At 35.9% G+C, this 27,583-nt stretch overlaps 3 protein-coding genes across 5 annotated transcripts; 2 read left to right on the forward strand and 1 right to left on the reverse strand.

The window, feature by feature from the left end:
- Positions 1–341: 341 nt before the first annotated feature.
- vari (MAGUK p55 subfamily member vari) lies at positions 342–22,992 on the forward strand. Of its 3 annotated transcripts, XM_028178163.2 has the most exons (12): positions 342–794; positions 8,015–8,112; positions 9,603–9,752; positions 10,157–10,357; positions 10,687–10,917; positions 11,755–11,853; positions 12,107–12,265; positions 15,288–15,498; positions 16,085–16,255; positions 17,539–17,684; positions 19,415–19,489; positions 20,967–21,995. In XM_028178163.2, exons 1-12 carry the CDS (start codon positions 710–712, stop codon positions 21,141–21,143), a joined length of 1,803 nt encoding a protein of 600 aa, XP_028033964.1. In that variant the 5' UTR covers positions 342–709; the 3' UTR covers positions 21,144–21,995. The 3 variants fall into 3 exon arrangements, with proteins under 3 accessions (XP_028033964.1, XP_089596344.1, XP_089596345.1); XM_089740218.1 differs by lacking the exon at positions 19,415–19,489 and having other exon boundaries at positions 344–794; XM_089740219.1 differs by lacking the exons at positions 342–794; positions 8,015–8,112 and adding an exon at positions 9,077–9,351 and having other exon boundaries at positions 20,967–22,992.
- LOC114245861 (tubulin polyglutamylase complex subunit 2) lies at positions 22,017–27,437 on the reverse strand. Its single transcript, XM_028178167.2, has 5 exons — positions 27,161–27,437; positions 23,873–24,040; positions 23,623–23,801; positions 23,277–23,450; positions 22,017–23,185 (listed from the first exon to the last, which is right to left on the reverse strand). Exons 1-5 carry the CDS (start codon positions 27,234–27,236, stop codon positions 23,024–23,026), a joined length of 759 nt encoding a protein of 252 aa, XP_028033968.1. The 5' UTR covers positions 27,237–27,437; the 3' UTR covers positions 22,017–23,023.
- Dus3 (Dihydrouridine synthase 3) lies at positions 24,858–27,000 on the forward strand. The gene has a single exon (XM_028178165.2). It carries the CDS (start codon positions 25,210–25,212, stop codon positions 26,983–26,985), a length of 1,776 nt encoding a protein of 591 aa, XP_028033966.2. The 5' UTR covers positions 24,858–25,209; the 3' UTR covers positions 26,986–27,000.
- Positions 27,438–27,583: the final 146 nt, after the last annotated feature.

Genomic DNA, 27,583 nt, shown 5'->3' on the forward strand with positions numbered 1-27,583 from the left:
CGTTACAAGTAAAACTGAAATGCGAGTGGTAGTATTTTTATGGGTTGATCATAAACTTTTATGTGCCTCACTCTACGATTATTTGTAATCAGACATCCAAATTTATACACATGAATCGAAATGAACATTTTTAATGTCAACAAACAAAATCTTAATTTTAGCAAGTTTTTATTAATATTTTTTGTTCGTATTTAGAATGAAACGTTGACCGAGAATTACAGTGTAAATGTAAAAATACATTTAGAAATATTGTATTCAGTAGCACGCGACGGTGATGTGTGAAACTGAATATATAATTTTGATCGTGTTTACGCAAACATGTTTAAAGTTGTTATTACGATTCAGTTGCGAAAGTGCATCAACCAGTATCGCATGTTCGACAAATGAATTTCACAGCGAATAGTTAAATGAACGTCAGAAAATAGTATCAACAATGCGGTAGTGGGATACGAACTTACGAGCGTGTAGCGTACTGCGGACGGAGTTGCGTCGTGGCGGAGGGCGGGCGGTTTGCGCAAGCGCGTCGCGGACGGGCGTGACGCGGTACTCCCGCACAGCTGACGCCGGGGCCCCGTGACGCGACGCGGCCACGCATCGATTTCGCGCACGTCGTCGTGGAAATCAGTCGGATAATGCCACACGTCGCTATTTAGTGAACAAAGTGTTACCTGTAACAGAGTGCACGTCTTGCGTATCCTGCTCGGTCCCGATGATGGTGAGACGAAGCGGACGTTACACCGTGAACTGGCGAGGATTCAGAGACTTCGCTTTCGGTAGTAAGCCTCCTGACGAAGGTTAGATTTACAACCAACATTCTTTGTTGGTTAGATAGTTTAAACTCCCTAATTACTTGAACAAATCAAATAAAATACCCATGCAGCTATTTTTTCGCAACAAATCTTGCGGATGAATAATTTCATAAGTTTTTTATATAGGAATATTACCATTTTGGCAATGTTACGAACACAAAAGTGAACACGAAATGAATAAATGATTAAGGAATCAGTTTAAACTTACTCGTGGCAAGACTGATTTTTTCATCCAAATGTTTTTTTTTTTCATTTTAGCTATTTCGTCCTTTGCTAATGTTCATTTTCCGAAAGCGGCCCCAGACTTTTCATTTTCCGTTTCTAATTACTTATCTTCTCTAAGAAAGGTTCAGCATATTTTTAAATTACATTTTTTTAACACAAAACGTGTCATGCGAAGTATTCACGATCGGGAATGTTTTTGATAGATTTAAATAAATAAATAAGCAGGGGATAACAACTTTAATTCTTGACTGGAAACAATGGAATTTAAATGAAGCATTGAATTAAAAACTAGCCGTCCGTATTAATATTAATAACCGTAAAGTATTCCAAACATCGCAAATAATAAAATGACAAACAAATCCCGAGGTTAAATCGTAACATTAATTTTGTGTTTAATTAAGAATTAAATATAATCAAACGAAATTGATAAGGTATTTTAAAAATAAATCGCTTTTCTTTGATTTCCAGTCCAAAAATTTCCTTGAATATACACTTTAGCACCTCATACTTCTAGTTTTACTTGATTTGGCAAAGATCCCACAAATTTCTACTTGCAATTTGTTAAGGAATAAAAATATAATAATATACTATTTACTAGAATCCTTTTCGGTTTATTGAAGCACTGTAGTACAAGGATAGTGATATCTAAATAACGGCTGGATTCAATATATTTTAAAACTAAAACTATCCACTATAATATATAATATTTCTACATTTCTATTTATATTATATAATATTTCTACAGTTTACGAATAATTTGAAAAGGGTAAGAAAGAATAAATGGAAAGACAGTCCAAAAAAACAAAAAGAAAACCACGTTAAATAAAATCAATAGTCTCGTTTTTGCATCATTCAATTACCACTAATCGATGCGTTTTTGTTATAATATTATGTTATAATACAAAATCCTAGTACAATTAAAATGTCGAAAAACATATACTTTTAGTCGTTAGCAAAGTCAGGCGCTATACTGCAGTTATCGCCTGACTTTGCTTGTGAATTTTATTTTGTTTAGTGTAAATAATGTTTTGTATGATTGTGTGATAAATGAATGTGTTGATATAAAATAAAATATGTATGTGTTGTTGTGTAGTGTAATTATAATAAAATATTATAAAATAAATAAATACATGTGAGTCACCCACATCACTCCCCTCCGAGACTGGAGGTCGTGTCATATTTAGTTATCGTTGTCCGTGCTGAGATTAGCTTGCAAGTGCCAGTGCTGCTCGAAGTTTGCGGTGAGTCGAAACTGAGCTTGAATGCTGCGTGATTGTCGCCAGTGCTGCTCGAAGTCTGCGGTGAGTCGAGACTGAGCTTGAATGCTGCGCGATGAGGCAGTGTAGGTGCGTGCCGTAGGGCCAGGAAGCGCGGTGAGTCGGCTGCGATGGTCCTGTTGAGGCTGCGATGCTGGCTTGCTGTGGGACGACTGTCGATGACTTGTTTTTATCTGCGAGAATGCGGGATTGTGGTAGCCGAAGTTCTTGATGCGCTGATGATGAATCAGAAGGTTGCGTTGTTCACATCTCGTCGCAGGTCACCAGTTTAGTCGTCTTGGGTTGAATTATAATGTCTTTTCAAACACGAAAGGGCACAACGAAAGTTTTTATTTAAGACGAACACAAAATATACAAAGAAGGAGAAAGTACACAAGAAATAGATAGTCCAAGCAACACAAGCAGGTACACGAAACAAAAAGCAAAAATTATAAAAGGCGTAGAACAGAAAAGATAATACGGGATGCGCGCTCGCAAGTCAGATTTCGACTCGTGGCGGTGGATCGGTAAAAATGCGACCGATGTACTAGCGAAATATATCGCCGCCGCTATACTGCAGTTATCGCCTGACTTTGCTTGTGAATTTTATTTTGTTTAGTGTAAATAATGTTTTGTATGATTGTGTGATAAATGAATATGTTGATATAAAATAAAATATGTATGTGTTGTTGTGTAGTGTAATTATAATAAAATATTATAAAATAAATAAATACATGTGAGTCACCCACATACTTTTAAAGCTACTTTTTGAAATGAAACGGTAGGCAGCGGCTTGGCTCTCCCCCCGGCATTGCTGAAGTCCATGGGCACTAGTAACGACGCACCAGCAGGTGGGCCGTATGCTCGTCTACAACGGCAATAAAAAAAAGTAACTAATCTCTTTTTTAAATTATTTGATTACCCACGGGTGCGCTTAGAATTTGGCACACAGTAGTTATGTTGTTAGAAAAACAAAATTATTATTTAATAGCTTTAAACTCCATTAGTTACATTCGAAAACAAAAATTAGTCAATTCGATTAAAAAGTATTAAATTTTATCGATTATTGTAATTTATTATTTTGAAGATTACAAAAACATAAAGATTTGACCTAAAATCATTTAGACAACGAGGTATAAAAACGCCATTTTAACGTTATGGCAATTAAAATCGTATAGGAAACTTCGACTAAAGAATAAACACATCACAAAGAAGACTTGGCACTAACATAAATAACGATAAATTTAAAACAATGGTCGAAGCAGAGCCTATCAAACAACCAAGGAGTTATTGCTATTATTTGACGTTAGTTTACCCATCAATAATATTTAACAGTATTTTCATGAATACACGTGAGATTAAACGATAAAAGTACTTGGTCAAGAACATAATAATATGATTCACATAATTTTTTGCTGAGATGGGTGGACGAGTTCTAGGCCCACTTGGGATTAAGTAGTCACCGAAGCACATACGCATCAACAACGTAAATGCCACTACACACCTTGAGTCATGGGTTCTAAGTATCAATTTTTCAGTACAACGGCTGCCCCATCCTTCAAATCGAAATGCATTACTGCTTCACGCTAGAAATAAGCATGGTGGTTGTAACTACCAACTCACAAGACGCCCTACCCAACGCCCTAACCAATAGTAGCGGTAATTATATTTTTTTGCGAATTAATTTTTTACGTTGATGTTACTCCTTCGATTCGTGAAAGTCATTCCTGAACATTTTTTAAGTATGTATTTCATCAGAACAATTGTTACCTGCCTGCTAGATTCGACCACCGGCACAGTCGCATCGGTAGGTACCAATACAATGGTCACCTTATCCCGCAGGGCACAACGATGTGACTTCGATAATAATTACTGGAAACTAAAACAGCATTAACGCCAAAATAGGAAAAATTACGTACGGAAACTAAATTCAAAGCAGCCTTTTCCTTTTAGGGTTTTTCAGAATTTAAATTAATTTAAATTAACTCTTGCGCTGTATTTGTTAATCGGTTAAAAGATACACACTCTTCGCGTTTGCTAATAGTGTGTAATAATACAATCATGTGATAATAATTAAAATAAAATCCAAAAATATCGACGGATAGTTGCCAGAAAGCGAACTTGAGCTGCACATAAAAAAGAAAACGAACCTACGTACAAAATAAATAGACATTTGATAATTGAGACAATTTACTTATCACTAAATAAAAATACCGCAAAGATCAAAGCCATCTCTCTATTTAATAGTTCATTAAACCTGTCCTATCTTTCATGCTAAGATAAATAAATTCAGCGTGTGAAGATTATCGTGCCAGCGAGCCTGTATACATATATATGTACCTAGTCAGGTCATAAATTCTGTCACATGTTTAATGTAAAATAATTGAAACAAGTTTATTCATTATGTAACCATTCATATACCAAAATGAACTTAACAAAACAGATTCTTATGACACTAAAGTTTATTTAAAATGACCTCCGTGATTTTGAATACAGGCCTTCAATCTGCGCGGCCAGTCGTCTATCGCAGCACGAACGAGGTCCATGTCAATATCAGCGGCTGCCTTAATCAAGGATCTCTTGAGTGACTCCAAATTGGGATGAGGCTTTGAGCACGCCTTTTCCTCCAAGTGTTGCCATATCTTGTAATCTAACGGATTCAAATCTGGACTGGAGGAGGGCCAGTCTTCGTGTCGGATGAAGTCGATTTCACGCGCCGTCAGCCAGTCTTGTGTGCTCTTCGCTCTATGAGCTGGCGCCGAATCTTGTTGGAATACCCAGTGCCTGTTATTGAACATGGTATGAGAAACAGGTTCCACAAGGTTCGTCAGGACTGTATTTTGATACACAACTGCATTCGTTTTTACACCTTTCTCACAAAAATGTACCTCTGTTAAGCCCCAATAAGAAACTCCCAACCATACCATGAGCGAGGATGGACACTACTGTGTGCGTACACCTTATCATTTTGTTTGTTGTAGCTCTCTTCTACGGTAAAAATTTTTTCATCCGAAAAAAGAATTTCCCGATATTTTTTTCCCGCGTACCGCTTCAACAAAGCGCGGCATCTCTTCAGTCTCAGGTCCATTAGACGAGCATTCAAACGATGTCCTGTTTTTCTTCGATATGCCCGAAGCTCTAAGTCTTCATTTAACACCCTTTTCACCGTGGTTCTGCTTAACCCCATCTGAAGGGCCAACAGTTTCTGCTTACGTTTGGGATTTCTTTGAATTCGCGCCTCCACAGCTTTTATCACTGCTGGAGTCCTAACAGACCGAGGGCGACCACTTCTTGACCTGTCATCTACACTAGAGTCTTCATTGTATCGTTTGATGGTACGATAAACGAATCTTATGGTTATATTCAAAATTTTCAGTATGTTAAAAATTTGAATTGGCGCGTAACCGCAACGATGCAACGCAATAACTGCAACACGGTCTTCTTTAAGCGTCCACTCCATATTTAAAAATGAGTAAAATTCTAAATGTATACTATTTTTATTTTCATGAACAATTCGAAATTCGAATTCAATAAACTTTTTTGTGGCCAGCATTCTAAAAGAAAAGTTTTTACTGTGTGACTTGTTGTGTACTTATGACCTGACTAGGTATATACGGGCTTCGGTATGATACAATACTATATACTAATAGTATACTATATACAAGATGGTCTGTAACATAAGGCCAACCTTATTACTTCCTTTTTTTATTCCCTATCTAATTACTCGTAGCCATAGGGACTATTCCATTCCAACTTCGCGCGGACCGGTACATGAGCTCACGGGCTTAACCTGAGAGAATTGCTAACACTAGCCTTAGCAAGAGCAGTGCTTCGCTGAATCTACTACCGGATCGGAATCGCGACCCACTGAAAAGATCCGACGAGAAACTTTGTGGGTTGTGTCTATGGGCTAGTTAGCTAGTCGATGCTTGAAGAGCCTAAAAGCAACGAGAGTGGATTCAGGAGATTCGACAAGACATATTTTGGGCGACGGCGACGATAAGAGGGTTGTCGTCCTGCACTGCTTTTTTAAAGTAGCATTCTGACGCTTCTCTACTAACTTAATGTGGGGACCAAATGCCGTCACTATGTCGAGGGTGACGCTTAAGTTCTTGGCCTTCGGAGCCCACGGTATGGGCTGGCCAAAAGTTTTTATGGTGAGAATGGAGCTATCGCGCCTAATTCGAGACGGGATATTAGCAGTGGTGTCTTGGAATCGGCGGCGTGCAATAGGCACTACATGCTTGTTCAGAATTTGTTGTTAAGTTTTCTTATGCCAAGGAGCTACCACTAAACTTTGGTAGCGCAATATCTGCAGAACTAATAATACTATTAAAAACAAACTCGACTCTTTATTATTTTTGGACCTACTTTGTAAGCGTTTCTTCTTTTGTAACAGATCTTAATTAAGTTAAAGAAATGCAATATAAATTCAAAACTTATTTATTACTAGCTTTTTCCCGCGACTGGAATAGTTACTTTGGCATAGCCCTAAATTATTTTACCCCCACTTCATTTACGTAGAAAATGTAGATATTTTTGAATTATAGAATATTAAGGAGCTATTTAACCCCCATTTTGAAACATTCTTATTGGTGCTCCACTTATATTGGTCTTACCGTGATGTTATAAAAAATAGATTTTTTTATCGCGTAGAAAATTGTCCAAATCACGAAAAAAATGGTAGTCCGTCAGATCAAAGTTTGGCGAATACGGGGGGTGAGGAATAGTTTCTAATTGCAATTCCTGTAGAGTTAAAACGGTTTCTCGTTATATATGAGGTCTCGCGTTATCATGGAGCAATAATGGTGAAGATCGATTCATGAGTCGGGGCTGTTTCACTGCAAGTTTTGCTATCATTGTTCAGAGTTCGGCACAGTAGACATCTGCCGTTATTGCTTGACCAGATCGGAGTAAGCTATAGTAAATAATACCATGCTGAGACCACCAAACAGTTACCATTTCATTTATATTGGTAAGCTTTACTTTAGGACACTTGTGACGTTTGACCTGGGATCAACCAATGCATTTTTCGCTTACGGTTCCAATATTCCTTCATTTCTGTATCAATTCAACAAGGTAACACAAGTTTCAACCCGCGTTTCTTTCTGCAGATCAGTCAAATCATGAGGCACCCATTTTTTTCATAATTTTTTTTTATTGATTTGACACAAATGAGTCAATATTTTATGTAAGGTAACGTTAAACCATGCCGCTAATTCTTGGGTAGTTTGGCTCGGATCGGCTTCCACCATCTCTTTCAATTCATTGTTATTCACATGTGTGGGCGGGCCTCCACGTGGTTCGTTCTTCAAATCAAATTTTCCATCACGAAAGCGTTTAAACCAAAATCGGACAGTGCGTTCATTAGCAGTCCCCTCTCCAAACGCAACATTGAGCTGTATCTGCAGCGTTAGTTCCGCACCGGAACTCGTCTTCAAAAATCACTCGAATTTTCGAAGTATCCATCTTTCTTGTCTAAGCTGAATAAAAAAACTGAAAGTCGATAATCGAATGGTGCACATTTTTTAAAAGAAGAACCTCATAGGTACCATTTGAAAAAATTTTACTAAAAAATTTCAAACCATGAAGGTTCTATATCAATTCGAAGTACCTATTACAATAATACGGCAATTTCATACTTTAGCCCCTATAATTATTACAACCACGACATTTTCATATTAACTTGAAGTCGCTTTAATATTTATTTACTTTTTATTTCAGAGATAGAAGAACCAAAACCGGCTGAAGACTTGGCAAATCATGAAGTCATATTCCTCAAGAGCATTGTGGAAAGTCCGGATTTCGCAAGGAAGTATGGTGTAAGGGTTTTTTTTTAAATCATCGAATTATTTTTATGTACTTCTTTTATTACTAAAATTTTATGAGAATCATATTGTAACATACTAGTTTTGTGCATCATAATATTATTATAGTAATTTTTCTTCACAAAATAAAAAAATATATCGAAATGTATAACTATTATCACGCATTGTCTGTAAAACTGGTACCTAGAAATATCCATTTACATAGGTATATTATTAGTGCAGCTACCTACCACTTACTAAAAATAACCCACAAATAGAAGACGTCGCCTAAATAAGAAAGCAACAGAATCCTACTAGTATTATAAAGTTTATATTTCCTGCTGTAACACTTAAGATATATTTTTATTTTGGTTATATATTTACTTCTCTCACCCAGAGCATCTAGTATAACACCTCGAGGTTACTCGAATAGGTGGGGGAAAAAAGTGCACTCCTTACTTTTCATATGCTCAGCTCTCTGTGTTGACTGTTCGAGAGCATCAAATGCCCAAATCATTTAGGCACTACATCAAAATAATAGATCGTACAATGTGCTGTACAGATCTCTGCAATCAGCATGATGTGCTTTAAGTAAATTTGTTGTAAGATATGGCAGTTGGAGTATGTCTTCCAATAAGGGCAACTCTTCCTCAGTAGGTCATATATATTTATACTGTTTCGTTTTAGCTGCTTAGTATAGGGTCGTGTTGTCAATTTATATGGACATCCCCTCAGCTTTCTCTGATACGTTTTATGTTCAACATTCTCTGATACGTTCATCTGTTATGTTTTATGGTAACACTTTTTGGAGTTATATTTCCGTAGTCATTGAATATATGTTTTTTTTTTCTTTTACAAGGATACTCATTCAATATTCATATTTTAATATGATGAGTTACAACACTCGTCACAGGGTTAATACGCACGTCCGTACTTTTACGTAAACCATTTCAAAATTATTATTTTTGTAAAGTAATCTGTTTCGGAACATAACGGCTGACGTTTGCTGTCATACGCGTTGTTATGTTGCTCAGCTCGTAACCAGTTAGACACAGTGCATCATTTAAAACCTGAAATCCCTTTCTAAATGCTTTTAAATTTCGATCTTAACTCCTCGTACTTAAGAACTATATTTTTAAATCTCAAAGAAGCACAGTATCTGTCAGTTACTTCATTATGTCTGATTTGCTGGAAAACCATTTAAATCAACATCAACATTCAAAGGCATCAAGCAGAACTGTGAAAGCGGACTAGGTGGGTCTGTTTTTTTGTTTGAGCCTTTCGCGTAATAGAATATTTTTTTTAACTTTAATTAGAATGTAACTTAATTTAACAGCATTTTTCCGTCAATCAAATACCAAGAAAATGTCGTTTTCAAGTCTTTTCATTCATGATGACTAAAACTCAATGTGCCACGCCTATGTATTTCAAGTTGGTGCGCCTTATACCAACCAACAGACCTGTGTTGGTTTTATGTTAATTACCGGTGGATGGTGTGATTACAGTGTGCTGATTCAGAAGAGGACCTGCTCGTAAAACCCGTATCGCTGGGCAATGTAAACATAATCAGGTCGCTAAGTGAGTACCGTGGAAACAATATACGGACTATTGAGCAAGCCGAACTAGCTATCATTGTATCCAGGGCACATTTTAAGGTGAGCGTTCCCATGTTTATTAATTAAATTGAACTTGAACTACCAGGGGTTTAAAAAAATATATACTTTGTCCAAAATAACGTTATTAAATAATCTCGATAACTTCATCTGAAAGTGGTTTGCAGTGATGTATTCAGATGAGTTTGCGTCAATATATTATGACTATTGTAAATTCTGTTGTTAGTTGATTTAGAAACTTGTCAATATAAAAAGCACACGATTTTGTTCAATCTTTAAGCGTAAATATATCATGGATTAAACATGTACTAAGACACCATAAAAGTAAACAAGATAAAAGTTTGTAAAGAGCTATTTAAAACTACTTTTATTGAGATGCTTGAAATAGAAAATCATTTAATCACGATAGAATATTTAGGGAATAATATTTTTTATTTTTATTGTAGGCACTAATAGAAGCTCATGACCAAATAGGTAAAATTTGGTTGGAAAGAGGATCTGGTATAGATGACAAGTTGATACCAAACGAATTTCCTGACCTGATAGAATTTTCAAAAGAGAGTCCTGAGGGTAACGGAGATATGCCTATAGAAACAGTAAAAGTTGTAGGTCTTAGAAAAGTACCAGGACAACCTTTAGGTTTGACTGTAAGTTTTTAATAGATTTTGAATTATTTCATATCGGTAAATCCCTCCCAACGAAAATGTAATTATTTTCATTGCATACATACTCCTAAAAATTATTAACAAAGATCTTATGCGCTTTAGGAATAGAATCAGTACTGTCAATACTGGTGAAATAGTGCTAAAGTTCACTAAATATCACCAAAAAAGAAATTAAAGGGTTCTTTTTGTTGATGTATTTACAATAACACAAGAATTTCTGACTTTATTGGACATCTTCATAACAATAATTGTCAATTTTGACCAAATCTAATTATTGGAACAAAAACATTGTATGTTTTTTCTCTTTGAAGGTGACAACTGATGAGCATGGACAGCTTATTGTTGCAAGGATACTTGCAGGAAGTGCAGCAGCAAAACAAGCCTTAGTATCTGTTGGTGATGTTCTACTGGAAGTAGACGGGGTTCACATTGAATCAGAGGAGCAACTGAAGGAAGCTGTTGCAAAACCAAATGACAGGGTCACTCTTAAAGTTGGACCTAACCTTAAGGAAAAGAGCTCTCAGCTAACAAATAAGTTAACTGTAAGTAGTTAAAAAATATGAAAGGCCTAATATAGCTGCTGAATTCTTCGGGAACTGATATGGCATTTATAGATCTATCCCATTTCAAATGCACAATAGGTGCACAAAATTCGACCATCTGTTCTGATGAAACCTGTGAAAATTTTTGGGAAGCAGCAAAGCAGCAAACTTCCTAACTCAAAAAAGAGCTTTGTTCCTTTTAAATGACCTTTTCCATCAAGTTTATGTACTATATTATCATCATGAGTAATCAGAACAACCTGGATTTCATGTTTTATCAGAAAAAAGTCAACAAACAGATTGCATTCGTACAACATTGTTTCTCCTACTAGCTTGGGTGATAGAAAATAGTAGCAGTATAGTAATATAATATGTATAATGGTAGGACAATGCTAATAATATTTTTTTATTGCCTAGATGGGTGGACGATCTCACAGCCCATCTGGTGTTAAGTGGTTACTGGAGCCCATAGACAACTACAACGTAAATGCGCCACCCATCTTAAGATATAAATTCTAAAGTCTCAGTATAGTTACAACGGCTGCCCCGCCCTTCAAACCGAAACGCATTATTGCTTCACGGCAGAAATAGGCCGGGCGGTGGTACCTACCCGCGCGGCCTCACAAGAGGTCCTGCCACCAGTAATAGAAGTTGACCTATACATTTTACTGAGCTTATGGTCCACCAGGTGTTAAATGGTTACCAGAGCCCATAGATATTACGTGAATGCCATCATCCACCTTCAGACATATTGTCTACGTCTCAATCTGAATATCCTCTGATGTCCATGTAAATAATGAAAAAAAGTTGTTTAATGGAATATTCTTTATTTTTCAGTGCTATGTAAGAACACTGTTCGACTATAACCCAATTCAAGACACTTTAATACCGTGCAAAGAAATAGGATTAACATTCAAGAAGGGTGACATATTACAAGTACTGTATTAATTTATTTTGTAATATTTAAGTTAATTAGTAATAATTACAACAATGTTTTTTTTCTTTTATTATCTTAATAAATAATAGAATGACTCAGCATATTCTATTTGTATATTGTATATATATTTGTGATAACCTTCCGTGTCTTATCGTGTATTAAATTACGAAATAGTCAAAACATTGTAATTTCATAAAAACAATAGAAAGCTCACAGAAAAGTACAACACCCTTTCATTGTTTTTTTTTATAGATTTCTGATAGAAAGGACCCAAACTGGTGGCAAGCAAGTCACGTCGAGAGGCCCGAAATAGTAGGTTTGATACCGTCTCCAGAATTAGAAGAACGAAGAAAAGCATACGTCCCACCCGAGGCTGATTTTGTACATAAAATCAGCATTTGTGGAGCACGGGTAAATACACCTTTTTTTTGTAACGGACAGGTAGACGAGCTTACCAGGCTATCAGACTCCGTAGACAACACTACGCTATTGCCGTCACTACGCTAATACCTTGAGGCACGAGGTCTATGTCTCAATCGTATCGTACAACGGTTGTCCCAACCATCAAAACAACCAACCACCAGACCTTATGCAAATTTATATATATATTTTTCGGATTTGATTTTGTTGAAGCTGCGCTACTGGTCCATCGAAGTCTTGGACTCCTGGACTGCGGGGCTTTAAGCCATGGCAAGTCGTATATATGTAGCTTGATATGTACTCGTATCAACAACCGGGCGACTTGTCATCGGGCCACGGATTCATTATGATCATCGAGTACAAGTTTAAGCTACCATTGGACTTTATAAAATACTAGCTGTACCGGTCCGCTTGGCTAGGCATTTAAAATTAACATTATTATTTCTCACCCCCACAAAGATTCTCATCATTAACGCCCCCGCAACTGGTGTAGGAAGTCCAACACTCATATAAATATTAACCTATCCATTAAGTACATGTATTTTCTATATATGGATACGAAGTTTCAAGTGAATCGGATGCATGGTTCAGTAGTTATAACGGAACATCCGTAAAAACCACTGTAGATTTATATATATTAAGTATAGATATTTTAAACTCCGTATCACCCTCAAAACAACCTTTTTTCATTATAATTTGACGAAGGTTTAATGAAACAAAAAAATATATTAGAAAGAACCAACTAACTAACAGATTGAAACTAAATATAGTACTATACTCTAAAATATCCATTTCAATATAATTATTTCAGTATTTAACATACTTCCTGTAAATATGATCATCGTAATATTTATATTCGTTCCCAACATTAAATCAAAACATTGAATGAGTCAGCTGAACGTCCTATAACTCAGGGCCTTGGGTATTACAATAATAAATCACAATAAACATATCGAAACAGTGAATTCACACGCTCGATTCGTGTCAGCATTTGCGATCTTTGATATTCGCACGTTTCGCTGAACAAACTAAAATTCGTTCTATTGTTATAAACACGGAAATAAACAATGAAAATCACTAACAGCAGAAACGTGTTGTATTTTTTTTTTCCATGTCTCTTTCTTACCGGTTGGTATATTGGTTAGCTTTAAAGAAATCTTTCGTAGTTTGGAGAGCATTATTAAATTTGTTTTTGAAATGATTTTATGAATTTTAGTAATTCTATTACGTTTCTTTTTTCATTATCCTACCACGTCGGATTGGCACCACATTAAAGTATCGTCGCTGTCAAACCAAAATCTGTTATGTGCAAAAACTCTATTTTGAATTAACGAGTAAAAACATTTTCGTATAAAATTTTATATGAAGGTGAATTTTTAAGAACTATATCAAATGAAAGCTATAGATAAATATTAAAGCTATAGACACATAACAGTTTATACGGTAGATAAGGCTGTAAACTATCCGAAAATGTCAAAAAGTGCACATAGCAAATTCTGGTTTGACAACGACGGTATGCTCATATTATTTGGCTCCAAGTTTCTTATCCGGGCGTAGCTGTAATAGCTCCTTAGACCACCAGCGAATAGTTAAGGAAAATCTAAGTTTTATAAATTACTGCTTTTTTTTCTTACCTATTCTAGTGACCTCGAGGGGTCTTACTAGATTCGCCGAGGTAGTAGGTGAGCTCACGGGGCTCTAACTTGTGGATTTTGGTAACACTAGCCCTAGCAAGAGTGCTTCGCAAAATATACCAGCGGATCGGAAACGCGACCCACTGAGCAGATACGGCGAGAAACTCAGTAGGCTTTACTGCCTTGCGTTAACGTGTTATAGTATGAGTTATTGGTGGTGTTAAGTTAGTATATAATCTGAGGGTTCGACATTTCCCACTGACGTTTGTAACACAGGTTATCCTAGCATAAAAGTCAGGGAATATTGTTATTGTGTACCTCATAAAAAAGCCATGTATACTATTAAACTAGTGTTATGAATTCTTGTACGTGTTTGTATTTTAAGAGGCTTGGATAAATATTATTATTATTATTTATCTGATTACGAAAGCTACTAAACACCAGTGGGGCTGGTCTGCCCGTGTCTAATTATTTTCATGTACAACAAAAAAAAACAAATTTAAAATTTTATCATGACATAACACTTTTACATCACTGGTCTTGTTACCATCACGACGGTGTTGCGTCATGGACACTTTGATAATATTACCGATTGAAAAACTAGCTCCGGTGATATGCAAACAGTATCTATAAATTGCCTTGACCTGCAATTAATGCTGACCTGCTGATAAAAAATGTAAAAAATAGATCTTAATTGTTCAGAAAAACATGTAAATAGAAAGAACTATTGTTTTTAACTATCACTAATTTTAAAACAGCATATTTTTACCTTATTTTATTCAATTTCTAGTTGTGTAGTTTGATATCCGAGCACAATTCTATAAAGAGTAAATAAAGTATTTATCAACTTCCGAATTGACTTAACGGGGCTACTTTCACACTTTTTCTGATATATTTATTTCTTATCTTATCCATTCTTGTCACTCCACACATCCATCTCAACATTCGCATCTCGCCGCATGCACCCCTCTTTTAACGGTAGGCAGCGGCTTGGCTCTGCTCCTGGCATTGCTGAAGTCCATGAGCGACGGTAACCAGCTACCATCAGGTGGGCCGTATGCTCGTCTGCCTACAAGGGTAATAAAAAAAAAAAAATAAAAATTGCTTTACTTTCCTCGTTCAGATCCATACAGCACGACAGGTCTGTAGGGACCACAAATGTCCCTATAGCAACTAATAATTATATGTATGTGTTAGCGGTAATTATAATGCAATGATGCTACGTCAGTCCCGGGATTGTCGGGCTGTCGATAGCACGTTAGGTTGTAATCCCAATATACTTTAGTCACTTAACTGAACACGTGTCTTATTAATCCTTGCCCGATATAGAGACTCAACGCTGTTCAATGATCGTTTTCTAAAAATTTCCCCTTGTTCAGATATCGAGAAAGAAAAAGAAATTTGTTTACGAGTCGCGGTCGTCGGTGCAATTGGAAGGGGCCGAGCTGGCGCTGTACGAGGAAGTGGCCCGCACGCCCCCCTTCCTACGGCGCGTGTTAGCGCTCGTCGGCACGCGCGGCGTCGGCAGGAGGACGCTCAAGAATAGGCTCATACAGGACTACCCCGACCGGTTCGGGGCGGTCGTGCCGCGTGAGTCATCTCACAACTAACGTTTAGAATGTCAGCCTGGTCCAGTTAGAACCCTTTTTTTTCTGGCCGGGTCCGAACCTCTTACGAAGTCCCCGCTCCTAGGCGGTGCACACGGTATGTGTGACTAGTCCGAGACTGCAAGACCGCGGGTCCAAGGTTTTTTTCAGGACCCTACCCACTAAACGACTCCCCCGATAGTTAGAACCCCAACTCCACGGTTTTGTTTATTGCTTATATACGCAGACGAGCGTACGGCCCACCTGATGGTGACTGGTTACTGTCGCCCATGGACCTCAACAATGCTAGGGACAGAATCAAGCTGCCGCATACCGTGTGAGCCCAGAGAGATATAAGTATGCGACTGTTGGTAATTTGGAAGACAACAGTCCTTGAATTTTTACTTTTATCTGAAGGTGTAAAAGCAAATTTTTGTTTTAGTTACCTTATACAGATCATAACAAAAAAGCGTCACTGTTAACTTTTGAATTGAAAACTTTAGTCTCTGTTTAGAAACTGTACCGAAGATAACGTGATTATTGTTACCCAACTACATACTCGGATTCTCAATAGAAGAATATGTGCTCAGATACGTCCCGTCCCCCGAGGCCGATGGAGGAGAACGGTCAGTCGTACTGGTTCGTGTCGCGCGAGGAGATGGAGCGTGACGCCCACGCCGGCCGCTTCCTCGAGTACGGGGAACACAACGGGAACCTGTACGGCACCCATCTGGACTCCATACGAGCCGTCATCAAGGAAGGTATAATAACTCGCCTCTTGTCTGGAGCATTTTTTTTTATTGCTTAGATGGGTGGACGAGCTCACAGCCCACCTGGTGTTAAGTTGTTACTGGCGCCCATAGACATCTACAACGTAAATGCGCCACCCACCTTGAGATATAAGTTCTAAGGTCTCAAGTATAGTTACAACGGCTGCCCTACCCTTCAAACCGAAACGCATTACTGCTTCACGGCAGAAATAGGCAGGGTGGTGGTACCTACCCGCGCGGACTCACAAGAGGTCCTACCACCATCTACTGACGTCACACCAAAAAATTCACGTTCTATTCATTTTTATAGCCAAATAATCCCACAACCTCTTTGGCAGTTCAGTGTGTGATCCCACCCTTCAAATTAAGGCAAACGACTGCTTTGCGGCAGAAAAATATGTAAGATTGTGGTAGTTACCCGTTCTGGCCAAATACTATGCCCCCTACCATTAATAAATAATTAAGCAAATTAATAATTTTTCGTATGGGATCCCGTTGTTACTCATTCCTATTTTGTTAAGAGCGTATTTACCAAGAAGAAATCGTTCCTGCTCGCGGGATTTTTTGCGACTTGTTTCGAGAATATTTTAAAATGCATTTAAAATACTTGTGTAGCCAAATACGTTTTTGGGTATCAGGACTGTTTTTTTTATTTTATTATTGGGTAAAATAAGCATTAATAAAGTAAAACCTCGACCCTAGATATGAATGGGCATAATTTCGAATGGAATATTTCCAAACGTATTTGATTCTAAAGTACTGAGCCGTTTTAAAATTAGGATTTCCTTATACATATTATTGTTTAAATAAACATTAAACACTGAAACCATATACGAATGTTAAAATAGCTTTACAAAAATTATACCAGATCTTATTGAACTTATAGTAAATACAACATATTTAGATTAATAGATGAATTGAATTTTTCACTTTTATTCTCAGTGAGATTATAAATTACGTGATAAAAAAAACTATTAGCTGATATATTTTAAAACGTAAACGTAGTTTGAAATCTTCGACTCGCCAAAAACGAAGAAATTATCATAATATTATCTGATAATCGAATAATCCATCCCTACCCCTTATTATCGTCCACACATATTCGGAATGGCGAACCAAACTTACCAGCACTCCCATTGCTTCATTACTTTTGCTCTAATCTTCAATATATATATAAACACATAATATATTTATATATATAATATAAATGTACAATAATAAATATATTATTATAATATAATTTTGTTTTTTTGTTTTTTTTTTTTGTATTTCAGGAAAGATGTGCATACTAGACTGTGCTCCGCAATCTTTGAAACTGTTACACAACAGCAGCGAATTCCTGCCGTACGTCGTGATGATAACGGCGCCTGGTATTGAGCAGCTGAAGAATCTCACTCACGCCTCCAACCGAAACTTAACCGTAAGTTGTGAAATATTCATTTAGTGAATACATAGTTCGTCGCATCGATTATCCTTGTGCTTAAAAGTGTTCGTGTCAGAATTTTTATTTTATTAAATAGGTACCTTTACGTCTTCATAGATTAAATCGTTAGAGTTTGACAGCGCCTGCCAACCTGAATAAATTATCTGTGCACTTTACATAAAACGTCACGTTGACTTAAATAAAGCTTTTTATTTATTTTATAAAAAAGAAGAGCACCCAAAAAATTCAATACAATAACAGCAAAATAAAATCAACAAAAGAAATGTTTTTTTCATATTCAAGTGCTATTCATTTTTACTGACAAATGGTATTTGGTCGTTTCGATGTTCACCAAATACCTAAACATAAAAGCCATTAAGATACGAAATATTTTAATAAATTATAGATTGAATTTTATTTTATCATTGTAGTGGACAGATAATTTAATAAGGTTTATTCGAATGTTTTTGATCGTTTTACTGGCTGCAATACAAATTGATGCTTGTAAACCGTTATGTAGTATTGATAGTACTCCTAGTTGATAATGCGATAGTAGTTTGAAGCAATTTTTTTTCCAATTGAAGCGAAACTTCTGGAGAATGAAAATAAAAATCATGAAAATAATTTCGTTACTGTGATTCGTATTCATTTGAGCTACGATAAATACAAATATATTGTTCTGTGGCAATAATGCATACCAGTTTAGCATTGACTTCATATCTCAATAAAAATAGCTTCTTTAGTCGACTGAATGCGCATTAGGTGTTGATTAAAATAGTGTCACTAATCCGGCACTTCCAATACTTCTAATAAATAACCCGACACTCCCTGATCATCGTTCTCGTCGAACCCATCGCTTGCGATGTAGGGCTCGGCGAGTAAATTAACCCATAGACACAGCCCACTGAGTTTCTCGCCGGATCTTCTCAGTGGGTCGCGTTTCCGATCCGGTGGTAGATTCTGCGAAGCACGGCTCTTGCTAGGGTTCGTGTTAGCAACAACGTCAGGTTTGAGCCCCGTGAGCTCACCTACTCGTCCTTTGATACTCTCTCCGGTCACCGTCCTCATCGAACCCGTCGCTTGCCACGAAGGGTTCGACGAGCGAATTAACCCATAGACACAGCCCACTGAGTTTCTCGTCGGATCTTTTCAGTGGGTCGCGATTCCGATCCGGTGGTAGATTCTGCGAAGCACTGCTCTTGCTAGGGTCGGTGTTAGCATCACTCCGGTTTGAGCCCCGTGAGCTCACCTACTAGTTAAGGTTACGCTGAAATAGCCTCTCAAGGCTATTTTAGCTTAGGTAGGAAAAATAAGTGTGCCACGAGCTTAATCCGGCACTTCCAATACGTCTAAATAAATAAACTTTTTTACTGGTGGTAGGACCTCTTGTGAGTCCGCACGGGTGGGTACCACCGCCCCGCCTATCTCTGCCTTGAAGCAGTTAATGCGTTTCGGCTTGAAGAGTGGGGCAGCCGTTGTAGCTATACTGAGACCTTAGAACTTATATCTCAAGGTGTGTGGCGCATTTACGTTGTAGATTCCAGTAACCACTTAACACCAGGTGGGCTGTGAGCTCGTCCACACATCTAGGCAATAAAAAAAATACGACCCATTAGTTATCAACAGTGCCGGATTAATGAGACTAGTGCATTTACGCATTTGTTATTGTTTTTTTTAATGATTTGTCGTACTGTAATGAATGTGATTCCGGCGCTCGCTTCGTGTAGTTCGACAGGCAGAGCTCCATCCGCTACAGTTCGAGACGCGCCCGCACGTTAGAGTCGCTTGCATCCCTTTACGAAGTAAGTTTGGTTTGCCTTTTATTATTTCGTCGTTGCAAATTTAAAATCTCCTAAGTGACAGTTTACTTGTTTTTATTGTTTATGTATCTTGTTAGCTTCTGATGTGTATTGTGAGCCTATTAAAGAAATACATAAATAAATAAAAAAGTTTTTGGGATGCTTCCGTCATCACCTTCTACCACCGCAGAGTTCCTCCATACCACCTAGAGCCGCTCCTCAGCGCGTTTTCAGATGTTTTCAGAGCCAAAATGATGTTTTCATATATTATGAAAGTTATTATGAATACCTATACTCAACAAAAGCTCACATGTGCATATCTCAATACTTCACTTTATTACGCGTCAATCTTAATAAATCCTAAGTGTCGGTTTGCATTTTATTGTAGATCAAAGTAAATAAGAAAATAAATGCATTTTTTTTTCAGTAGGTAGTTTTATTAGATTTTCTCGAAAACTATGTACACATAGGAGATTTCAAATTTGCAACGACGTTTTTTATTATTCAAAAGTAAAAAATATTTTTGTTGTGAATTCTGCGCATGATTTAGTAGGTAAATCAGTAGACTTAGCCAGATCGAAATTGGACTGTAACGACTGATATCCGAAGGTTGAGATTTGTTTGATGTATCACGTGCTCTAAGTCGTTTTATTATTGACATTCAGAAGGAAAAAAAAAAAAACAATTCGTAAACTGAGGAAAAAATATTAATTGTTTCGTCTTTGTATATTTTTATATAGATAATTCGGTATTTAATACCGAGAAGAGGTATATTCGATTTAGTAAAAATTGTGCAATGTAAAACTTTCAAAATAAATACGTACTTAACACGTGCTCACGGCGACCTTGCGCGAAGTCTATAAAACGTACCCACAAAGCATGTCTAATTCTTGTGCGTAAGCCGTATTAGAAGCGTAAGGCCCAGGTGGATAAATACCACGTTACCTCGTTTGAATTGTGGATTAACCGTTATACAATACAATTGAGAGTCCGACCTCAATGTCTCAAATCGGGTGGCATTCACGCTGTTTTGTCTATGGATTGCGGCTACCACTTGACGCCATTTGAGCTCTGACTTCGTACACACAACTGTGCGATCATTAAATAAACAATTATATGTATAAACTGTATTTCTTGACGCGTCGCAAACTCGTCGAACGTATAAACAAGTACAGTAAATATATCACATTTTATTTCACATTTTCGACAATCCTTTACTGGTGGTAGGACCTCTTGTGAGACCGCGCGGGTGGGTACCACCGTCCTGCCTATTTCTGCCGTGAAGCAGTAATGCGTTTCGGTTTGAAAGGTGCGTGGCGCATTTACGTTGTGGATGTCTATGGGCTCCAGTAACCACTTAACACCAGGTGGGCTGTGAGCTCTTCCAACCATCTAAGTAATAAAAAAAAAATAAAAAAAGATGATTTGTTTATTAACCTAGTTACACGGTATAGATCTTTAATATGCCAATCTAAAACAGGAAGAAGATTTGAAACAAACTCTGGAAGAGAGCGCTCGAATTCAACGACAATACGAGAAGTACATAGACTTTGTGATCACTAACAACAACTCCGATACAACCTTCTCGAAGATCTTAGACGCATTGCACGCTCTCTCTACCGACCACCAGTGGGTGCCGGTCAGCTGGATATATTAAACAAAAAAAAACATTTAAAAAAAACTGCGACTGAGCAAAAAAAAAAAAACAATAATTTTCTTAGCACATTATTGCCAGACTTAAATTTTTATACGCGCACATAATGTTTATAACTTACGTGATGTCAATACAATAAATAAATTACATACCACACAGCAAAAATTTAAAAAAAAATGGCAGCCATCTGTGTAACATGTTGATTTGTTTCCTAATAGTTGTATGGTTCCGAATTGGAGACTTAAAAGGTATCGTTCATTACAATATAATTATAACAGATATAATTACAACTCAGAGTTTTATAAATTGATATGTCTGTTTTTAAACAACCTACCTACCTAGATGGAAATTACTTTTAAGTTCAAAAGACAATTAGACTACCTATGCGATTTTTTTTATTTTTTTTGCCGTGTCTTTTAGTCCTTCCTGTGGAATTACAAAACCATGAAAAGTCGCAGTAAGCAACCACGAAAATATGAAATTTATAATTACTTTTTTGCAATATCTTCTAGTAACTTTGTCGTAACAAATTAAACCAATACGTTATAAACTTATTATAGCTAGTTGAAATAGATTTAATTTCATTCATTTATCTCGACTTAGATAAACGGTAAATCGCAATTATTACCAAAATGTATTTCTTTTAAATCTCACTATTATTATAAAAAAATTAAAATTATATTTTACCATACAGCAACGAGTAGTGTATTATCTATCATTTTCGAAGCAACTAGTAAAATTAAGAAATGTTACCATGTTTAAAAATAATCTTTATATTGCAATAAAACTTACTTTTCACAAGATTTCATTAATAAATTGTATTTTAGTAAATTAAAGCATTTGAAATAAAAAAAATAGCACAAAGCTGCTAACTGCTTTCAATTGACATCACCTTTATTATGTATATCATTTATGTAACTTAAATATAAGGAACGAGACATCACAGGTACTACTGGATTTATTTAAACACACGCATGTGTATAAAACAACTTGAAAAGTATTATCAAGTGTACAATAATTATAAAAAACATCATATTATACAATAATATAAGTATTGTTAAGTATTGACAGAACGTGCCACGTAAGCTTCGCAACGCAATCTTGGGATAAAACGAGTCATTCCATACAAAAAAAATGTGATTACAGCTATCTTAAGCAGAGCGAGCTTCTTTTGTTAAACTCTTTAATCTCTCTCGTGAATCTCTCGTAAACTAAATCTCACTCTTGAAATTATAATATCATATTATTCTGCAAAGAGAAAGTCCCACCTTCACAGAGATGAGAAAATGATTAGATTTAGGATGTTAGGAATAATGAATGAACGATTGTATAATTGTCATAGCCTATATTTTTAACAGTTTTTGTAAGAAGCATGTTGCATTTAAAAAAAACACGCTTTGATTTTGGATATAAAGTGGCAATTAAAAATGTTATCATAGTTTATTTCCAATTTAATATAGCTGTTTTTATAAAGTCTGTATCAACGGTGGAGAGAAATCGATAGTGTTATTTTAGAAATATCTATTACGATGTATTTCCGATTGATTTATATTGTTAATAATTCACATCACAATAATCACACGTTTATTTCAATTTTTATTTATTTATATTAAAGGTTTTGTAGAATTTGCAGTCATTCACTCTTTAATGTTATTATTATGGTGCCGATTATTTTGTCTCGGCTTAAGATTTATTAATCTTAGATTTAATTTAGTGTTTACATTCCGTCCATTTTCTTTTAATATTATAATATAATTATAAATGTTTTGTATTTTTTTCCCAATTTAGCATTATGTGATCTTTTATTTTTCTTACTTATTTTATGTAATAAATGCAAGCTATTTGGAGTAAAGCATGTTTTAATTCCTTTCTATTCATTTTATCTACGTTACGTTGTGGCGTGTTGCATTCTTGTGATGACGGGCTGATGTTTTAAATATATTTGGATCGATGTGGTTCAAACCGGTCTCGTTATTGACAGACGCCGAATTGTTTTCACTATCCGCTTTTTCAAGCAGGTGTGGTGCTAGTAACAAGAAAAGTTGCTAGAACAATGAAATTAGTTAATTAGTAATTAGTTAGAAAAAAAATAATTGAAAATGTGTTATCGAAAACGGTCAAAGCTTCAATACTTACTTCAGCCCATGGGATCATTGGCAAATTAGCGAAAGCTGCCTGCCACCCTGGTAGCCCCAGATGCACGAGAGCCATTCTAAAATAGTGCGTGAATGAATCTGCCAACCAGCCCCAAGCGCCTTCGCGAGTTGCCAACCATATAGACCATGATCCGCCCGTATAAACTAAACACACCTGGAAATTGAAAGTTTCAAGAAACTTTGCATTCGTTGATGCCTAATAATTGACGTTTCAACGTCGTTATTCAGTAACTACTAATACCCTGACGGAACGCTTAAAAAAACACAAAGTTACAATATTGCAACAATAAGATATATATTACAAAATACTCTTCGTAAATTTCTACCTTGCCAATGTATCTGCAGATATCTAATTCAAAAACTTTGCTTTTCGTATTTAAAACAGGTCTCGGACCAGTGTTTTGTCGTGTCATTGAAAAGTCTAAAAGATCTTTCAGTGATGACGACAGACACAGCTCGTTCAATGTATTAACTCGAATCGAACCCACCGGTAAAATCTCATCGGCTGTAACAAAAGACAAAATTAAAAACTTATAAACACGAGCAATAAAAATAAAAACAAATCGAAAAACTTTCCAGAATACTTGTAGTGCCAAGTTAGCTGAAAACCGTCACTTGAACCATAGAAGTTCCTAAGATCTTCGGGTAGTACAGCGGAATGTCTTTGTTCCCAATTAGACAGTGCTACTCTATCACAAGGTGCACGACGTTCCACGCTTACATTACAAATTCGTGGATCTGACTCTGAAAAATGTTAATTAAATTAATACTTTTTTTTTAATAATTACCGGAGCTCATCAACACTGCAGCATCAAAACAACAATCGTGTTCAATAAACAAAAAAAAATGTACTTATGTAATTCGAAACGGGTAGTTTTAACTAAAAATCTCACGATGACATTTGCTTTAAATTAAAAAAATGATTGCATTTGAAATGCAACTAAAATACTTCAACCATTTTAAGGTGGATGACGACATTCACGTTGTTATATAAATCTACACCAGTAATATAATGTCAGGCAGACCGCGAAATTCTCTTCCGATTGAAAACAAACAAAAGTTCCGAAATGTAGGGTTCCCATCATTGTTACGATAAGAAAATGAGAAAGTTTTAAGCACAATCGTACATTCTTGAAACAAAAAGATTCGTCAAAAAGTAAACTACACACTAAATATTTTTATTTGTAAATCTTTATTGCAACTTTACTCTTTTGATATAAAAATATATAGTCACTTTACCGAACTATTTTTAAAAACTCTAATCTAAACGTAGTGTCTACGCACAGAGAAAGAATCATAGTTGGGATAAAGATTATCTTTAAAACTTCATAACGGTATTCGTAAAACCATTTTCAATATGGATTAAAATTTTAAAAATCACGCTGTTACACTATAGGTTATGTGACCTTCCTTACTTTTACTTATGGGCTTAATCAAGCCCCTGATATTGCTGTCATCCTCAGGCGACGGTAATGATTCGTGACCAAGTGTCCCTAAGCTCACCTCTCTACATTGTTTATTTAAAAAAAAACTTACTAAGTGAAGCTTATAACAACGAGAATGAAAATGAATTTCAACCCCTAAACACCTACGGTATTGTCGTATATGGGAGTGTGGATTGCATTCCCTTTGCCTACCCCATAGGCGAATCAAACAACAAAAACCATCGAGTAGACGAGTACGGTGGGATCGGTATGGATCACAAGTTTATAACCTAATTAACCTACAATTCCTACAAAATAACATTAAAACTGTCAGAAAAAATAACTTTGGTTCATAATCATAAAAACAGTGGTAGAAATTATATTATAGAAATAAGAATACAATTATATACAATAAAATTATTGTAATAATAACAAATGCAATAATAATAATAGGTACATGTGTAATTATTCTGAGCATAACACATAAATATGAAAAATTCCAACGCAGGAGTTTGTGCAATAAAAGATGAATATGTGTTACAAAAATCCAATGTAGTTGAAGAAAAATCATACAATCTTGAAAAACGTAAACTAGATGAGAGTTCCGCTTCATTTGATGATAACAATTTAGAATTTAAGAAAACTAAAATAGAAATAACTGAGGATAAAAACGATTCTAAAACTAAAAAGCGAGGCCAAAACAAATCTCGACCAAAAATATTCAAAGATGGCAAGGAAAGCAAACCATGTCCCACTATCCTTGATGTGGAATCTTCAGAACAATTGAAAATTTGTCAATATAATAATTGTAAGTTTATACATGACTCAAAACAATTTCTTAACAGTAAACCTAAAGATATTGGAGATCAATGCCATGTCTATAAAGTTCGTGGAAAATGCCCGAGAGGAATTGCTTGTCGATATGGTTCTGATCATATCACTGCTGATGGATTTAATATAGTTAATAGAGAAAAATTTGATCAATGGAAAGACGACACAAAGAACACCTTACAACCCTCTCTTCAAATACAGTTGCAAAAGAAAAAATATAATTTTGATTTAGCTGAAAAACTTGTGAAACATCTAGACACCAGAAATAAGTCTGTTGACAAAAATTTAAATACTAGTGCTGATGTTGGTGAAGATATCAAAATTGGTGCCGTAACTGATGAAGACTTAATTAAACTGTTACCCAGAGAGAGAAAAACCATTGACTGGAACAACAAGCTATATCTTAGTCCTCTAACTACAGTAGGAAATTTACCATTTAGAAGAATTTGCAAAGAATTTGGTGCTGATGTAACTTGCGGTGAAATGGCATTGTGTGAATCATTATTGAAAGGATTAAAACAAGAGTGGGCACTGGTTAAAAGACATGAAACTGAAGATCTATTTGGAGCTCAAATATGTGGCAATAATCCTTACATAATCACTAAAGTTGCACAATTATTACAAGAAAATACAGAGCTTGATTTTATAGACTTAAACATAGGGTGTCCCATTGATTTAATCTACAAAAAAGGTGGAGGAAGCGGAATGATGCATAGATTACCTGCATTAGAAACCTCTGTTAGGTGTGCTTCAAAGCTATTAAGTATACCATTTACAGTAAAAATGAGAACAGGTGTATATCAAGATAAAAAAATTACACACACTATTGTACCAAAAATGTCAAACTGGGGTGCATCTCTGATCACAATTCATGGAAGGTCTAGAGAAGCAAGATATACAAAGTCTTCAGATTGGGAGTACATAGAAACATGCGCCCAAGCAGCAACACCATGTCCAGTATATGGTAATGGAGACATTTTTAGTTATGAAGATTATGTAGAAATGAGAAAAATTGCACCAACTGTCAAAGGTGTTATGATTGGACGTGGAGCCCTTATAAAACCATGGATATTCAATGAAATAAAAGAACAAAAAATATGGGACATAAGCAGTAAAGATAGATTTGAAATTTTGAAAAAATATTCAAACTATGGATTGGAGCATTGGGGTAGTGACACACAAGGAGTCGAAAGTACACGACGATTTTTACTTGAATGGCTATCTTTTTTATACCGATATGTTCCTGTTGGACTATTAGAAAGGCCTCCGCAAAGGATCAATGAAAGGCCTCCTACGTATTTTGGTAGAGATGATCTTGAAACATTGATGGCGTCAAGCAACTGTACAGATTGGATAAAAATCAGTGAAATGCTATTAGGTCCTGTTCCAGATGGTTTTCAATTTCTACCTAAGCACAAAGCTAATTCTTATTAAATAATTTGAAATGGGCACCTGTTTTTTTTTTAAATCTAACTATAGTATATTTTGATTAAAACTTTAGATAATTACAGAAGAATAGTAAATATAATCCCTTAATAGTAACGCGATTCTCAGTCCAAAATTGTAACCTCACAAAACCTGAATCATTAATAGTACAGTCAAAACATACCTAGTAGTTTAGTTACGCCCAAAGTAATATTTTCATAAAAAGAATCTTCTGAAACTAAATCAACACAAAAACTCATGTTTAATGTAAAAATAGACTATAATAACAAAATTAAATGACAATATTCTCCATAAATAGATACTACTTGTTAATGCTATGGTTACCAAAAAATTACATTAAAAACATGACAACGTATGAAAGAGACCTGTACGTATTTTTTCCTCTTGCTACAACTAGGCTGACGTCGAAGTTTTGAAGTCTTAAGACGACGAAGGATAAGACGTCCGGTGCATTCGTATCTTGCGACGCACGGGTATTCGAATCCTACTGGCAGGTACCAATTTTTCTAATGAAATACGTAGGTACTTATCAAATGTTCACGATTGATTTCCACGACGAAGGAATAACATCGTGTAATAAAAATCA

The sequence above is a fragment of the Bombyx mandarina genome, chromosome 04 (assembly GCF_030267445.1).
Source record: "Bombyx mandarina strain Sakado chromosome 04, ASM3026744v2".
Taxonomy (NCBI): Eukaryota; Metazoa; Arthropoda; class Insecta; order Lepidoptera; family Bombycidae; genus Bombyx; species Bombyx mandarina.

Excerpts from the sequence above, each read along its gene's own strand:
- vari (XM_028178163.2), top strand. The coding sequence starts at position 710 with ATGATGGTGAGACGAAGCGGACGTTACACCGTGAACTGGCGAGGATTC. Across the intron at positions 15,499-16,084 it reads GTTCGGGGCGGTCGTGCCGC|ATACGTCCCGTCCCCCGAGG; the intron begins GTGAGTCATCTC and ends ATATGTGCTCAG. Across the intron at positions 19,490-20,966 it reads CGCTTGCATCCCTTTACGAA|GAAGAAGATTTGAAACAAAC; the intron begins GTAAGTTTGGTT and ends AATCTAAAACAG.
- Dus3 (XM_028178165.2), top strand. The coding sequence starts at position 25,210 with ATGAAAAATTCCAACGCAGGAGTTTGTGCAATAAAAGATGAATATGTG.
- LOC114245861 (XM_028178167.2), bottom strand. The coding sequence starts at position 27,236 with ATGAGTTTTTGTGTTGATTTAGTTTCAGAAGATTCTTTTTATGAAAAT. Across the intron at positions 23,451-23,622 it reads TCTGCAGATACATTGGCAAG|GTGTGTTTAGTTTATACGGG; the intron begins GTAGAAATTTAC and ends TTCAATTTCCAG. Across the intron at positions 23,186-23,276 it reads CAATGATCCCATGGGCTGAA|CAACTTTTCTTGTTACTAGC; the intron begins GTAAGTATTGAA and ends TCATTGTTCTAG.